Source organism: Eublepharis macularius, chromosome 8 (assembly GCF_028583425.1).
Source record: "Eublepharis macularius isolate TG4126 chromosome 8, MPM_Emac_v1.0, whole genome shotgun sequence".
Taxonomy (NCBI): Eukaryota; Metazoa; Chordata; class Lepidosauria; order Squamata; family Eublepharidae; genus Eublepharis; species Eublepharis macularius.
The window spans coordinates 56,143,237-56,160,552 of NC_072797.1; the positions used below are offsets into that span (position 1 = coordinate 56,143,237).

The 17,316-nt window shown below is 44.6% G+C and overlaps 1 protein-coding gene across 7 annotated transcripts in view; it reads left to right on the plus strand.

Annotated features, from left to right (window-relative positions):
• CAST (calpastatin) overlaps nt 1-17,316 on the plus strand; it is an 80,333-nt gene that overhangs the window by 51,169 nt on the left and 11,848 nt on the right. For all 7 annotated transcript variants that reach the window (XM_054986455.1, XM_054986456.1, XM_054986454.1 and 4 more), the window contains 8 exons: nt 6,319-6,423; nt 7,179-7,280; nt 7,669-7,767; nt 8,213-8,311; nt 9,041-9,142; nt 10,098-10,181; nt 12,373-12,420; nt 16,496-16,579. In XM_054986455.1, coding sequence (XP_054842430.1) covers nt 6,319-6,423; nt 7,179-7,280; nt 7,669-7,767; nt 8,213-8,311; nt 9,041-9,142; nt 10,098-10,181; nt 12,373-12,420; nt 16,496-16,579 — 723 coding nt within the window. The remainder of the gene's footprint in view (nt 1-6,318; nt 6,424-7,178; nt 7,281-7,668; nt 7,768-8,212; nt 8,312-9,040; nt 9,143-10,097; nt 10,182-12,372; nt 12,421-16,495; nt 16,580-17,316) is intronic.

Sequence of the window (17,316 nt, forward strand, 5' to 3'; positions counted from 1 at the left end):
ACGCCCAAGGAACGCCGCAGGCAGCGCCAGAGACTGGAACTGCAGGAGAGACGGCGCAGTGCTCGCCTCTTAAGCCAACGGCAGCTGCTGGAGAGTGATGATGAGTAGTGACAGGATAGAGCCCCAGCAGCTGGCTGAAAACCACGCCTGGCTATAAGAGCCAGTCTGGAGGAACTGCTGGGCGTGGAAGCAACGTGTCTACTGCTTGCAACCACTCCGTGTTTCGTGAACCTTGCCCGTGCCTGCTTTTGGACCTGACACTATCGGTGACTGACCTTGGACTGTGCCTGACCTTGCTTTTGGACTCTGGACTCACTCCTGGCTTTATCTCGTGCTCTGACCACCGGTTTGACTTGGCTTTTGCTCTTGGAACTCCCCTTTGACTTTGGCTTTAAGGTTTGGACTTGAACCACCCTGCTTGGGCTGGCCCAGCCCGTGACAGATTGCTTCCACCCAAAACTCCCTGGCATGGACATGGCAACACCCACCCCAGGGAGCCTGGCAATGCTGCAGGACCAGGTACTACAACTAACCCAAGCACTGGTGACTTTGCAGCAGCAGATTGCTACTCTCCTTGCCGCCCCTGCTGCACCTCTGCCTGCAAAATGCCCAGTGAAGCCTCCTGACAGTTTTGAGGGCAATGTGGAAGAATTCCCAGCATTTCTCGCCCAGTGCCAGCTATATATTGAACTCCGGGCTAGAGACTTCCCCACAGATCAAGTCAAAGTCGGCTTCATCCTCAGCCTGTTAAAGGGGCAGGCAGCAAGATGGGCCACACCCTTGTTACTGGCCAAATCCCCTTTGCTGGGGGATTTTCCAAGCTTTGTGGCTCTCATTACCGCCGCCTTTGCAAACCCACTGAAAGCTGTGAAAGCAAACCAGAAAATACGTGCCCTCACCCAGGGAGATGGGACTGTGGCCCAATATACCACTGAATTCCAGCTACTGGCTCAGGACTTGGACTGGAACGAAGCAGCCTTAGTCGACCAGTACCTGGAAGGACTGTCTGACGCAGTATTGGATGAAGTGGCTCGATCTGAACGACCAGGAGGGCTGCAAGCGCTCATTCTCCTATGCCTCCGTATTGATGGACGACTGGAGAGCCGGCGGCAAGCACGTGCGCTACGCCAGCCACCCCCGCCCCAGACCTTGCCTGAAAGGACAGCGGAACCCACACCATTGAACATGCCTTCTACCCACCTGCCTCCAGAGGAAAAGGCGAGGCGTCATGCCCACAACCTCTGCTGGTACTGTGGTGGGGTGGGCCATTTTGCCGATGGGTGCCCTGCCAAAAGAAGGACCCGAGCTATAGTCCAGGAGCAGACTCCCACTAAACAACTTGTGGGAACGGCCAATGCCTCCAGTGTTCCTCCTGAACCCTTCCTGGTGCCAGTAAAGCTGTGCCTGCCTGATGGTCGATGGCTATTTGTGTATGCCATGATAGACTCAGGGGCATCCCGCTGCTTCATGGACGCCAAGTTTGCCGCACAGCACCGAATTCCCTTGCGGGCAAAAAAGACCCCCACCGTAGTTGAGGCCATTGATGGGCGACCGCTACGTTCTGGGCCCGTGGTCAAGGAGACCCAGGACCTCCTCTTGCAGATCCAGCAGCACCGTGAACGGCTCCGCTTTGATGTGGTAGGCATCCCTCAGTTCCCGCTGGTCTTGGGACTTTCCTGGCTTTGCCGCCATGACCCGGTTATCCGGTGGGGCCAGTTGGACCTCTGCTTCCGGGACCCATGCCCACACGAAAATCAATGCCCAGGTCCCATTGCAGCCGCTGTACAGGAGGCCTCTGTGATGCCAGAGGAATACGCAGAGTTTGAAGATGTGTTTGAGGAAAAGGGAGCAGACCAACTTCCCCCTCATCGGCCATATGATTGTGCCATAGACTTGATTCCTGGAGTCCCCCTGCCAGTGGGACGCCTGTACTCGTTATCAGAGCCTGAGTTGGCTGCACTCCGGGACTTCCTCACCACCAATCTGCAGCGAGGGTTCATCCGGCCCTCTACCTCGCCTACCTCTGCCCCAGTCCTCTTCGTCAAAAAGAAAAGTGGAGAACTCCGGCTGTGCAATGATTACCGGGCCCTGAACAAGACCACCGTTCGCGACCGGTACCCACTGCCTCTGATCTCCGACCTCTTGGAGCAAGTCAAGGGAGCCCAGATCTACACCAAGCTGGATCTTCGGGGAGCCTACAACCTGGTGCGTATCCGAGAAGGCGATGAATGGAAGACCGCCTTCAGTACCAGATATGGACAATACGAGTACCGGGTAATGCCCTTTGGCCTGACTAACGCGCCAGCTGTGTTCCAGAGACTGATGAACGACATCTTTCGAGATATCCTGGATCAGTTTGTCATTGTTTACCTGGATGACATATTAATCTATTCACGTGATGCGTCGCAACATACTCGGCATGTGCGGACGGTGCTGCAAAGACTCCGGCAGCATGGCCTATTCGCCAAACTGGAAAAGTGTGCATTTCACCGGCCTACCGTGGAATTCCTTGGCCATGTGCTATCACCCCACGGAATCCAAATGGACCCAGCTAAAGTCGAGGCTGTACAGACTTGGCAAGCCCCCCGTTCTCGGAAGGATGTGCAGCGATTTCTGGGGTTTGCCAATTACTACCGGCAATTCATCCCCCAGTTTGCATCCATAGCCGTCCCTCTCACTCGACTTCTCCGGCCTTGAGAACCTTTCCGTTGGACACCGGAAGCCAGCGAGGCATTCCTGACCCTGAAGACACGCTTCGTCACGCAACCAGTCCTTCGATACCCGGATCCCCAGCTACCCTTTCTAGTTGAAGCAGATGCCTCCAGCACCGCCATTGGAGCGGTGCTCTCACAACGGGCAACCCCCTCTAGCTCTCCACAGCCTTGCGCCTACTACTCTCGCCAGCTGACCCCCGCTGAAAGGAACTACACCATCTGGGAGCGGGAGCTGCTGGCAATAAAGGCAGCCTTTGAGGTTTGGCGGCATCATCTGGAGGGGGCTCGGTACCCAGTCCAAGTGCTCACTGACCACCGGAACCTCGAACACCTCCAAACTGCCCGCCGTCTCAACCAGAGACAGATCCGCTGGTCGTTGTTCTTTTCCTGTTTTGATTTCAGGATCACCTATGTTCCCAGCTCCCAGAATAAGAAGGCCGATGCTCTGTCCCGAAAGCCAGAGTACAACACATCCCCCGACCTGGAACAACCTCCAATGACCATCCTGGCTCCAGAAACTTTCGCCGCCACGCAACCCCCTCCGGGGCTGGTGGAGGAGATACAGACTCAACAGCTGCTGGACCCCGTTGCCCAGAAGTACCTCCAGAACGTCCGGGGATCTCCCCATCCCCAGGCAGAGGGATTTGCAGAGGAAGAGGGGCTACTGACCCACCGAGGCCGGATTTATGTACCCCCAGGCTCTCTACGAACAAAGGTACTGCAGCTGGTCCACGATTCTAGACCTGCCGGGCACTTCGGCCGCCACAAGACAATTCATCTCTTGACCCGTGACTTCTGGTGGCCCCGGGTGCAATCGGATGTGGCCCGGTATGTGGCAGCCTGTGAAACGTGTAGACGGGCCAAAGACGTCCCCGGCAAACCTTCTGGTCTCCTGCATCCACTCCCCACACCCACTGTGCCATGGAGGACTATTTCCATGGATTTCATTACAGACCTGCCCTGCTCCAAAGGCCACACCTGCATCCTAGTGGTGGTGGACTTGTTCACAAAGATGGCCCACTTCGTTCCCTGTTCTGGACCCCCCACTGCTCAGGAAACGGCACACCTGTACCTTCAGCACATCTTTCGACTCCATGGGCGTCCGGATCATATAATTTCTGATCGGGGAGTTCAATTCACCTCTCGGTTCTGGCAGGCCCTGCACTACCTTCTTGGCACCCAAGTCCACTTATCCTCAGCACACCACCCCCAATCTGACGGGCAGACAGAGCGCACCAATGCAACCCTGGAGCAATATCTGAGATGCTACACAAACCATCAACAGGATGACTGGCTAGCTCTACTGCCTTTGGCCGAGTTCGCATATAACAATGCAGTGCACTCCTCCACCCAGCAGACCCCCTTCATGGCAAACTATGGCCACCACCCTCGTTTCTTCCCTAGCACAGCACCATTGTCGGGAATTCCAGCCGCTGATGATCGCCTCCAGGAACTCCAATCCATGCATGAGCTGTTGCGGGAACAACTCCAGCTTGCCAAGGGAAGCTACAAGGAGGCTGCGGATCGGAAACGGCAACCTGGTGTTCCCTTGTCTGTGGGTGATCGGGTCTGGTTATCCACCCGCCATATCCGCAGCCAACGGCCCTCCAAAAAGCTAGATGCCCGGTTCCTTGGACCCTTTGTGATCACAGACCAGGTGAACCCTGTGGCCTACCGCCTGCAACTACCACGAACCCTCCCGATCCATCCTGTGTTTCACCGGTCCCTTCTAGTCCCGGCTTCACCCCCGGACCCGCACCATCCCGGGCCACCGCCCCCTCCGCCTCCGATTACCGTCGAGGGGCAAGAGGAATATGAGGTTGCCCGGATCCTAGACTCACGTCGCCGGCGGGGGCAAGTACAGTACTTGGTGGACTGGAAGGGGTATGGGCCGGAAGACCGCTCATGGGAGCCTGCCGTGAACATCCATGCCCCCCGTCTAGTCCGACAGTTCCATCGGGCCTATCCTCAGAAACCGGGGCTGCCCGGGCCGCAGAAGAGGGGGGGCCTTGGGAGGGGGGATGGTGTCATGGCCCAGTCTGAGAGTGAGGTCTCCTCTGGAGGAGAGGAGCCTCGTGTAGCCAGCCAGGACTCCTCTGGAGAAGAGGAGCCCTGTGTAGCCAGCCCTAGCCCTGATTCAGCAGAAGCCAGCAATCAGGAGCAACAGCTGCTGGCTGATCAGAGCTTACAGCCAGCAGCTGAGGCACCAGCACCCTCAAGCTCCAATACTACAGAGGAAGCTCAGCCAGGGACTTCTACAGGTGCAGCGCAGCCAAGAGCCTCCACCCCCCCAGGTTCACCCACGCCCAAGGAACGCCGCAGGCAGCGCCAGAGACTGGAACTGCAGGAGAGACGGCGCAGTGCTCGCCTCTTAAGCCAACGGCAGCTGCTGGAGAGTGATGATGAGTAGTGACAGGATAGAGCCCCAGCAGCTGGCTGAAAACCACGCCTGGCTATAAGAGCCAGTCTGGAGGAACTGCTGGGCGTGGAAGCAACGTGTCTACTGCTTGCAACCACTCCGTGTTTCGTGAACCTTGCCCGTGCCTGCTTTTGGACCTGACACTATCGGTGACTGACCTTGGACTGTGCCTGACCTTGCTTTTGGACTCTGGACTCACTCCTGGCTTTATCTCGTGCTCTGACCACCGGTTTGACTTGGCTTTTGCTCTTGGAACTCCCCTTTGGCTTTAAGGTTTGGACTTGAACCACCCTGCTTGGGCTGGCCCAGCCCGTGACAGCTGTGGCCGCTCTTCGCCGCTTCTTCAGCCCCTTCTCTGGCTGCAGCATAGCAAGACAGCCAAGCTGAGTCGGGGTGAAGCTCAGCTCCAGCCTCTCCCCCTCAGTCTCGAGCTGCTTGTTGCCGCTCTTTGCCACTTCTTCTGCCACTTCCCAGGCCCGCGCTGCTTCTTTGGCTCTTCCTTCTGCTCTCTTCGCTGCCCGAGAGCAGAATGCAGGGAAGTGGGGCGGCAGCTAAAAATATACCCAGCTGCCAGACCAGAGGGAGAACTGCCTCCCTGAGGTCGGACCCCAGGCCCCGCCCCCCACAGCACGTCCCCGGCCGCTGCTGATTGGTCAGCTGGGATTTCAAACTGATTAGCCACCGGCTCACCCAGGGGATGCTGGGCGAGCCGCAGCAATGGCGGCTGCCATGCCTCAGCCCTCCTCCCTGCCCATTGGCCGCAAACCGGCCACCAGGTGAGTCCGGTGGCCATCGTTTCTAAATGTAGCAGAGCCAGGCTTCTGTCTTGGGGGTTGATTTTTACACATGAGCAGTAGTCACCTGACTACCAGAGGACTGGTGGTGTCAGTTTGTCCAGTGCCATTAACCTGTTTCGTAGTTCTGAATCCTGTGAAAGAAGGGAAGCAGGAAGCTGACATCACTGAGTTTCTGTTTGGTGTTGTGTGTGCAGTTCCCAATGGAACACAGAAGTATGCATATGATGCTGAGTATTGCAAGTAGAGATCCAGCTGAATTGCACCTAGCTGTTCTGACTCAGGTTTCCTTTGTGGATTCCTTATCCATTGCTCATTAATAAATCGCACATTTGTGTCTGTACATTTTTTTGACTTTTTAAATAGCAAAATTTTCCTGCTTTCTTTACAGCCTATTAGTGAATCTGAATTAGCTGATGAATTTTCCAAAGATTTTGTCTGTCCTGCTCCTCCTGCAGAAAAATCAGAGCCATCAAAACCTATTGATGTGTCTAAGGTGAGCTTTGCTGATCTTTTGTTCAGAAAGATGCAAATTTTGAAATCTAGGATATTTCATTATATTATAAGCCAACATTATAAAATGAAAGAATTTTAATTACAGCACAGGATTTCATTGTTTCCCTAAATTCTCTTTCCCTTTTATTTAAGTTGCTTGTGGTTATTGTCAGAGGGGCTTATCTATGCTCAATTTATGTGGACTTACAACCAGGATGGATGAAAGTACCCATGCTAAGGTTGAATTAATTATGTCTGTTTTGGGGGTTCTTCACTCCAGCTAACCACTCATACTATGAACGTGATGGGAAAGCTAAGACAAGCAATGAGTCGTGGTGAGGCCAACTTACCCACTGCTCTCTCAGTCCATAGAACATTCCCTGAATGCATAATGACTCTCAGTAAGGGCTGCATTCCCTGGGATATGGACTCTGAACTCTCTCTTATTGGCTTGGACTGTGAATTGCACCCAGGCTGAACTTTGGGAACAAATCAGTAATGTCATTTGGATCATCTTCCCTAACTTTACAACTGATTAGGGACCTTTGTATTCTTCAGGCTGGAGCACTGAATTTAAATCAGCTTGTTCCTGCTACACCTCCAGAGGCAAAACAGTTCTGTGAAAGAAATCTATGTGCATCATAAATGCAGGAGAGGCTTGCATGGAAGCAAAATAAGGGTAGAAATTTGACTGCTGACAGTGCTCAAAGTAATAATATCCATTGGTATCAACATTTACTATCTGTTCCGTTTTAGAAGCCTGCAGCTGCTGAACCCCCAAAAGTGCCTAAGGAGAAAGTGGACAGTTCTGCTGCTGGTTCTCCAGTGCAATCTCTTGCTGTATCCGCAGTTTCTACAGTGAGTAATCTCGTAAGGATTAGAAATAAATGCAGACACGGGTGTGGAGGTGGGAGGGAGCTCCAGCTGCATCTATATTCTTGTACAATTAAAAGGAAAGTGTACCTCCGGTTGAATACTGCAGTGCTTAGAAATGGAAAATAGACCTAATCCTGACATCACATGGGAGAAGCTTAAACTATCAAGATGGAATATTCAAGAAGATGGGAGTCCCATGTATATACCACTGTGAGCGCTTTGGAAGAAAAATTGCTTAAAACTGAAATAATCAGAGATAGCTTTAGGTATCTAGAATTCTAGTCAAGATTATGCTGAGCTCATAAAGACATATGCTGTATAACAATAAACTTTGTTACCAAAATTCATCATCTTTATCTTATTTCCGAAGCCCTCATCAGCTGAGCCTAAAAAGCCTCCCAAAGAAGAGGTGATACCCACAACTTCTGTTTCTTCTGTTCAATCTTCAGCTCCATTGGCAACTTCTCCAGTGAGTAATTGCAAGTTAACACTGTAGGGCCAAAGCGCCATGTTTTAAGAATCAGCATGGTTCATTTTATAGTGTGCATGCACTGTACAGAGCTTGTCAACATCACTAATATACAACAGAAGAGTCCCATGTATATACCACGGTGAGCGCTTTAGATGAAAAATTGCTTAAAACTAATAATCACAGATAACTTTAGATATCTAGAATTCTAGTCAAGATTATGCTGAGCTCATAAAGACATGTGCTATATAACAATAAACCTTGCATAACTAATATACAACAGAAGATGGGAGTCCCATGTATATACCACTGTGAGCGCTTTAGATGAAAAATTGCTTAAAACTGTAATAATCACAGATAACTTTACTGTATAAACAGTACAGTACACATGCTGTATAACAATAAACTGTTACCAAAATTCATCATCTTTATCTTATTTCCGAAGCCATCATCAGCTGAGCCTAAAAAACCTCCCAAAGAAGAGGTGATACCCACAACTTCTGTTTCTTCTGTTCAATCGTCAGCTCCATTGGCAACTGCTCCAGTGAGTAATCATGAGAAGTTAACACTGAAGGGCCAAAGTTTTAAGAATCAGCATGGTTCATTTTATAGTGTGCATGCACTGTGCACAGCTTGTCAACATAGAACTTACATGGAGTTATGTGACAATCTCAAATTTCTTCTCCCTAAGCATTTGGAATAATCAGGAATAATGATGGTTGGTATAGTCTTCTGGGTGCTTTTAAAAAATCTGAAACATAAATAGGAGCAGTGTGAAAACAGACACTGTTCATTTTAATTGGGTTAGTCTGTGAACAGTTATGGGTGGATTTCATCTGAAGTCTGTAGTCTGTACTGAGAGAACAGTTTCACAGATCCTAGAATAGTAAAGGGTCCATTAGCACCTTTAAGACTAACCAACTTATTTGTAGCATAAGCTTTCAAGAACCACAGCTCTCTTCGTCAGAGAGTTGTGGTTCTCGAAAGCTTATGCTACAAATAAGTTGGTTAGCCTTAAAGGTGCTGCTGGGCTCTTTACTATTTTGCAACTACAGACTAACATGGCGAACTCCATGGATCACAGATCCCTAGAACCACTGGACTACTCAGCTGCATCACTGTAATAGGACATTTTAGTTCTTAACTTGACATTTATATTATTATTTTTATATGTAAAATTTAGTATCAGCTGGTCTGAGATTAGCTGTTTAAGAATTTTCCTTCCCATGTGTTCTAATAAGGCCGAATTGGTCTAAAATAATGTTATTTATAGAACGCACATATACCTGATGAAGCGTTGGAAGCCTTATCTGGAAGTCTAGGGGGAAAAGAACCTGATCTAGAAGAAAAAAAGCCAGCTGTGGATAAACTGAAGGTAATATAGTGACTATGCCTTATGTGTATTGTTAACTTCTGGCTATTGCTCATGGATCTCACCTAATCACCGTACTAGGTAACAAACAGTACAGTCTTAAGCTAGTCTGTTTAGAATCACCCTGACAATTTGCAACTTTTCTGTCTTCCCCACTGTAGAGGGAATCCTGGTGGGAACAAATGGTTTGGGATAGAATTCATGGCTTGGATGCAAAACGATGCACACAAGCCTGTAGCTGATAACAGGAGGAGGGAGGTAAACTGAATGGCGACTGGATGGTTTTCCTCTTCATTCTTAAGAATGTTGTAATACAAACTGAAGTAAATATAAGCATTGTGGAAATATGATCTTTTCTCATTCAAACTGTACATACCAAGAAAAAAACCCTTTCCAATTAGGCTTTAATAATGTTGTTAGAAGCAAAAACAGCATCTTGGCTGCAAATTAGTAACATCTTACAGACGTTCCATTACCCAGGAAATATAGGAAGACTTAATAAAATCTGGTCCTTATACAGTTTCCTTACTTCTTCTGTTAGGCTGACCCTCTAACTAGCTTCTTATCTATAACAGACTACTTCCAACTGTCAAATCTTAACTTATACTATGCCACAGCTCCCACTTGTTGTTGAAGCCTTGATCTTATGGCTCCTCTGTTGCTGGGTAGTTGTTCATCCATCCTGCCACAGGAGTTATTTTTAGTTCAAGAATAAAGCTCTGCGTTGCAAGCAGTTAGTATTTTCTAAAGATAGCATAAACAGTGTAACTAGATAATTCTAATAGGCTATGTTTTACTTGATGAAAAACCAAATGATGTTTCTAGATTAAAGGAAAATGACTCCATCTTTTGTATGTTTGGTTACCGTATTATAAATATACTATTTTTAACCCATGTAACTGGTCAGAGCCTCAAGTTAAGTGTATTGAGACAGTTCTTGTTCCCCTTCATTCTGTAGGAAAAAACAAAACAAAAGGAGTATGAAAAACTTGGAGAAGATGAAGAAACCATCCCTCCAGATTATAGATTAATTGAAGCAAAGGTAAATTGCTTCTGGAATGTGTTGTGGTGGATGTGTTTAAAAAAGGAATATGTGTATTATATCAGTGATGAGCCGCCCTGTAAATTGTGATCATAAATCACATAGTGTCAAACTAATTTCTTGTATTCACATCTGTATCAAGAAATCAGGAGACTGAGACTAGAGATGGGCACGAACAGCAATACGAACAAAAAAAAGCCACAAACAGCCCAATCTGCTGTTCGCGAACAAGCTGTTTGTGAGGCCCCATTCTAAATGAACAGGTGGTTGTTGCAAGCCTTGTTCATTGCTGTTCGTCAAGCCAGACAGTCTGGCACCTGCAATCAATTCCCTTGGTAACGTAGGCAGGGATTGTCTGAACTCTGTCTGAACTGCTGTTGCCCTGGAAACCCCAATCTAAGCCCAGTTTAGCTTGATAGGCAGGTCTTCCTTCCAAGTGTGGAGTTCCAAATTTGTTACAAGAAAGCAAAGACCATGGGGGGTGGGCTCCCAGCTCTGGCCAGTCTTTGCAGACAGTGGAGAGGAAGAGACAGTTGCTGTTGGCATTTTGATAGAGTGCATTGGAGCTTGAGTTTTCTTTGTGTGTGGTGGGATATGGTTCTACCCCTTCAGGTTCCAGGGCTGCTGCCAGGCTCTGGGGCCAAGCTATTATTTACTATTGGTACCTTTCCTGCTCCCTGATCAGGTAGGGTTTCTGGGAGTGGTGCGGTAGGGAACTACCCCTTCAAGTTCCAGGGCTGCTGCCAGGCTCTGGGGCCAAGCTATTATTTATTATTGGTACCTTTCCTGGTGCCTGCTCAGGTAGGGTTTCTGGGAGTGATGCAGTAGGGATCTTGACCAAACTTGGATGATGGCTGGAGGAGAGCCTGCTGGCCCCCACAAATATCCAACCATGAACATGTTCGTGAACAGGTCATGCTCGTAAGTGTTCGTGAGTCCCTGTTCATGGATGGCAACGAACAATGAACATCATGTTCGGGTTTTTTTTTCCTGTTCATGCTCATCTCTAACTGAGACTTGTAAGGGCAGCCGTGAGGTAACTAGAAAAGATCCATAAGGACAAGGATCTGTTGCTGGGGACCAAGATCAAGATAATTCATACTGTGATATTCTCCATTACTGTGTATGGATGTGGAAGTTGGACAATGAAGAAGGCCGACAGGAAGAAAATTAATTCATTTGAAATCTGGAGGAGAGTTCTATGGATATCATGGAGGGCCAAAAAGACAAATAAATGGGTTCTAGATCAAATCATGCCTGAATACTCCCTAGAAGCTAAAATGACAAAACTGCAGCTTTCTTGATTGTCCTTAACACAAATAACACACACACACACACACACACTTTGGACATCAAATATAATTTACCATGAAGTTAGCTTCAGGTAGCTGTTGGTCTGCAGTAGAACAAAAGGATTTGAGTCCAGTGGCACTTTAGAAACCATTAAGACTTTCAGGGTATAAGCTTTTAAGAGTCAAAGCTTTTCTATTCAGATGTGAAAATTGTATGTATTAATTTTGTGTGGGCATTTAGCAATTGTTTAGGCAAATAACTGGTTTGTATTTTTCTTCTAAACAGCTATGTATTTCCTAAAGGGATATGAAATCAGTACAGATAGTGTAGTCAACAAACAAATGTATCTGTTATATACTAAATCTAGTTTGTCTTTCTATTAAGAACTGAAGAATAGATTACACTGAATATCTTATTCTGTTAAATGATTATTTGACTTATAAATTGTTCTGTAGGAAGTTGTCATTTCAGATTCAGTATTGATTTTTTAATTATTAATTTACACCCTGCCTTTTCTCTGCAATGGGGACCCAAAGTGGCTTACATTTTTCTCTTCTCTTGCAATTTATCTTCACAACAACCCTGTGAGATAGTTTGGGCTGAGTTTATGTTACTGGCCCAAGAGCTTCTGTGGCAGAAAGGAGACTCATACCTGGTTCTTCCAAATCCTAGTCTTATACTCTATCCAAAAAAGTCAGTAGTTCTATTTACAGGTCTTCAGTTACACAACTGCATCCATTAGGTACCTGGCCTGAAGGGTTATGTCCTCTTATGCTTGTTACTTTTATGATTACTAGAAGTCAACTGTCTGAATTTGCCATTGCCACAAAATTATTTTGCATGAAATTTAATAATTTGTCATAATGTATTTATAGCACAGCTATTATTTTCTTTGCAGGGTAAAGATGGGAAGCCTCTTTTACCAAAACCTGAAGACAAATCTCAAGTAAGTAAAAAAAAAAATACTAGAGATATGTTTTAAAATACTTTTTTTACTGACGCTTTTTTCCAATTAAGAAAAAGAAAGAAGTATTTACTGCACAATATATTGTCGAAGGCTTACACAGCCGGAGAACGTTAGTTGTTGTAGATTTTGCATGCTGTATGGGCGTGGTCTTGGCATTGTAGTTCCTGACGTTTCGCCAGCAGCTGTGACTGGCATCTTCAGAAGTGTAGCACCAAAAGACAGAGATCTCTCAGTATCAATGTGTGGAGAAGATGTTAGCAGGTAATTTATATCTACTCAGGAAGGTGGGTTTGGGCTGAGTCATCCTGTAAGAGTTTCCCAGGGTGTGCAATGCTAATGGGGGGAAGCTTCACTGTATCCTGAGGAGGTTCTTTTGCATATGGATTGGTGGTTGATATGCTAATCTTATCTGCAGGGCTGTTGTAAGATGTAGAGTATTTTGTTAGTCTGGTGTTTTTCAGGACCGAAAACGATGCCCTAGTCATTCTTAAACTCTCTTCTTTCCTGTTGAAATTGTGCTTATGCTTATGAATATGTTCAGCTCAGATGGGAAAACTTATGAAAAAGCACAACCTACAAACAGTATTCAGACCCACAAGAAAAATACAACAGATGCTATGATCAGCAAAAGACAGTAGAGACCCCCTCACCTCTGCAGGAGTATATTGCATACCCTGCAGCTGTGGACAAGTTTACATCGGGACCACACAGCGTAGCATCCAGACAAGAATAAAAGAACATGAAAGACACTGCAGACTTGGCCATCCTGAAAAATTAGCAGTGGCTGAACATAGCCTAACTCAAACAGGACACAGTGTCTTATTCCAGGACACTAAAATACTGGACAACACTTCCAACTACTTCATTTTTTTTAAAGAATTTTTATTGGCTGGGTTTACAAATATAAACATACAAGTCATTATCATTTTCCACCCCATTGCATTTTCCCCATCCTTCCCCCCCCTTTTTCTAGTGACTCCCAACAGTTTTCCATCCCCAACTTAATCTAAAGAATATATCATATAAATTCTTAAAATCTATTATAATATATATAATATGTATCTAATCTATTTACTTGTATTAACTATCTTAATATAATACTTATCTAAATTAAGAGTATGAAAATTATGTAAGTATATAGTAAGTACATATATATATATATATATATATATATATATATATATATATATAATATACTATTCCTTAAATACCTATTATCTATATTATTACTTCTATTACATCACTGAAATATCATATATACTCCCTATTACCCATACAATCTTGTTATTCAATCTTATACTTTTCCAAATAATTATACTATCTTACTCTTAACTTTATAATACTATAACTCTATACTAATCCATTAAAATATAATAATATACCCCCTTTTAACCTTAAGTAAGTTTCTATCTCCCCTTAACAACTATCCAAAGACCACAATTTCCCCTTCATGTCCCACTTTTTCTCCACATATTTCTTAAATTTTTCCCAGCTTGATATATATTCCAGTTCTTCTTGTTCTTTCAATTTCCTTGTTAACTTGTCCATTTCTGCCATATTCAAAACTTTCAAAATCCAATCTTCCATAGATGGTATCTCCTGAGTCTTCCACAACTGTGCATAACACATTCTGGTCGCCGTAATCATATAAAACACCATAACTCTGTCCATTTTATCAAAGTCTTCTAGGTTCATACCTAATAACAACAATTCCCGGGTTTTATTTATATTCCTTTGTAAAATATCCGACATAACCTTTACTATATCCCCCCAGAACTGTTTTGCCTTATCACAAGTCCACCACATATGATAGAATGAACCTTCATGCTGTTTACATTTCCAACATTTATCAGACATCTGACTATTACCATTGGCCAAATTCTTCGGTGTTAAATACCATCTATACATCATTTTATAAACATTTTCACGCACCATGGTACATGCTGAAATTTTAACTACATTTTTCCATACCTTTTCCCAAGCTTCCACTGAAATTTTCCTATTACAATTTATTGCCCATTTAACCATCTGAACTTTAACCACCTCCTCCTCTGTGAACCATTTCAGTAATATCTTATATATTTTAGAAATTATTTTCTTCCCCCCCTGAAGCAAACAATTCTCAATCTCAGAATTTTGTAGTCTAAAACCATTTTTCCTTTTGTCTTTCTCATACAAATCTTTTATCTGCATATATTGAAACCATCCATATTGGAATGGCAATTCATCATTGCCTTTAAGCAAATAATTGTTCTGCTTTATCTCAAGAATCTCTTTATATGTCAACCAGTCTTCCCCTGCATATTCTGTTCTTGGATTTACTACTTCCGCAGGGATAATCCACATTGGTATAGTCTCTTCCATATATTTCTTGTATTTAGTCCATACACCAAACAAGCTTATTCTTACATAATGATGTAGAAACATAGAGTCTGTTTTTACTTTGTCATACCATAGATATGCATGCCATCCGAATAGTTTATTATATCCTTCCAATGCTAACAACTTCCAATGCTTCAATGTCAACCATTTCTTTAGCCAGTCCAAACATACCACTTCATGGTATAATTTGAAATTTGGTAATTGTAAACCTCCTCTTTCTTTTGCATCATAGAGAACTTTCATTTTAACTCTGGGTTTCTTTCCAGCCCAAACAAAGTTTAACATCGTTCTCTGCCACTTTTCAAATTGTTTACTATCTTTAACAATAGGTATTGTCTGTAGTAGAAACATCATTCTTGGAAGAACATTCATCTTGATTACTGCAATACGACCTAACCATGATAAGTTCATTTTATTCCATCTAATCATATCTTTATCTATTTGTTGCCATAACTTGTCATAGTTATTCTTATATAAATCAATATTTTTCGCTGTCACTTCCACTCCCAAGTATTTGACTTTGTTCACTACTAAAAAAACAACAACACTTCCAACTACTTCGTCAGATTGCACAGGGAAGCCATTGAAATTCATAAGCATAAGCACAATTTCAACAGGAAAGAAGAGAGTTTAAGAATGAATAGGGCATGGTTTCCAGTCCTGAAAAACATCCAACTAACAAAATAATCTACATCCTACAATAGCCCTGCAGATAAGATTAGCATATCAACCAACAATCCATATGCAAAAGAACCTCCTGAGGATACAGTGAAGCCTCCCTCCATTAGCATTTCACACCCTGGGAAACTCTTACAGGATGACTCAGCCCAAACCCACCTTCCTGAGTAGATATAAATTACCTGCCAACATCTTCTCCACACTGTGACACTGAGAGATCTCTGTCTTTCGGTGCTACACCTCTGAAGATGCCAGTCACAGCTGCTGGCAAAACGTCAGGAACTACAATGCCAAGACCATGGCCATACAGCCTGCAAAATCTACAACTATTTACTGCACATTTAGTAATTTATTCTAACGAAGGATAGGCCTGATTGGATTGCCACATTTTATACTTTATGAAACTTTTCTAAACACTTCCTTTTGGTTTATAACTTATCTTTAGTAAGTTCCCTAAATCTCCTATTGTCACAGAGTGTCTCTACATGAGACATCATACACAAAAACACTCAAGTAGAGGGAGACACAATGTTAGCCAGGAAGCGTAGTTTCACCCCTCTACAGGAAAGTAGCGGAGCCCGCTGAGATCGCTCCTCAGAAGGTTTGTTAATTTCATCTTCGCCTCCCCAAAGGCTCTCTCCCCTTCCAGAGGCGAAGATGAAATTAACAAACCCTCTGAGGAGCAATCTCCAGCTTCCCAGATAACATTGCATCTCCCTAAACTTGAGCATCCTCATATAAGATGTCTTGTGTAGAGAGACTCACAAACAGAAAGTGAGAGAGAATCCAAGTATCATTTGTAGTACTTGATTGATAGTTTGGTACTTTTGCTTGAAAATAAGCAGAGGCTTGTAGGACTTCGGTTTCACACCAGTCTCCATTAATTTCTTTCATATTTTAACACTGAAGTGTGAACACCAAATGTTGGTTTTAATTGCCAAGTATTTTTTAAGGATAAGAGGGAACTAGTGTTATGCTTTTATTTCTTCTCCAGCCCATGAGTGAAAGTGAGCTTTTCGATGCTTTATCAGAAGGATTTTCTTGTTCTTCAGCACCAACATCAAAGGCTCTACCTCAAGTAAGTTTGTGGGAAAATATGAGTTTATTTAGAGTTTAGGTCCAGTGACAGACAGGTACCTATTGTTTGTTGTAGACAATCTGAGTATCTGATTCACTGACATTTAATTATGCTCTTGAAAACTAGAAATGATGGAGATTCTCAGAATAAGGCATTTACTGTCAAAATCAACCATTTTAGTAGGTTCTGTTAAACTAGACATGACATTTTGAATCAACAGTGATCTCCTATAAAAGGTCCTTCAGTAACAAGAATATGGGCCAGAGAGATCACATTAAGATATTTATTATAATAAAAGAACAATTGTAGGCCATTAAATTGTGGTCTCAGCAGTGAAATCTATGATATATCTTAAAAGGCAGGAATTATGTGAGGTACCAATTTTCAGTACTTACAAGTGGAGCCCCCCCCCCCCCCAAAATAACCTGGTGGGAAAATCAAGGGACAGAGGAGATGGCAGTGCAGCTTGACTAGCCAATACATTGCCTACCTGCTGTAACAAACAGAAATTCTCACTAGCCTTTTTTGGCTACCACACCCTTTTTTTCCTACCACCTCCATCTCTATCTGTGCAAGCAATGTAATTCCTATTTCCTACATCAAGGAGAAAATAGGCAAATCATAGATTGCCAAGGAGTGCAGAGATCCTTTCACTTGCAGAGATCCTTTCACTTGCAGCCTAGAGAGGTTTGGATTTTAGCTGTTCCCTGTCCATCCAAAGTTTGGTGGCAGATAAG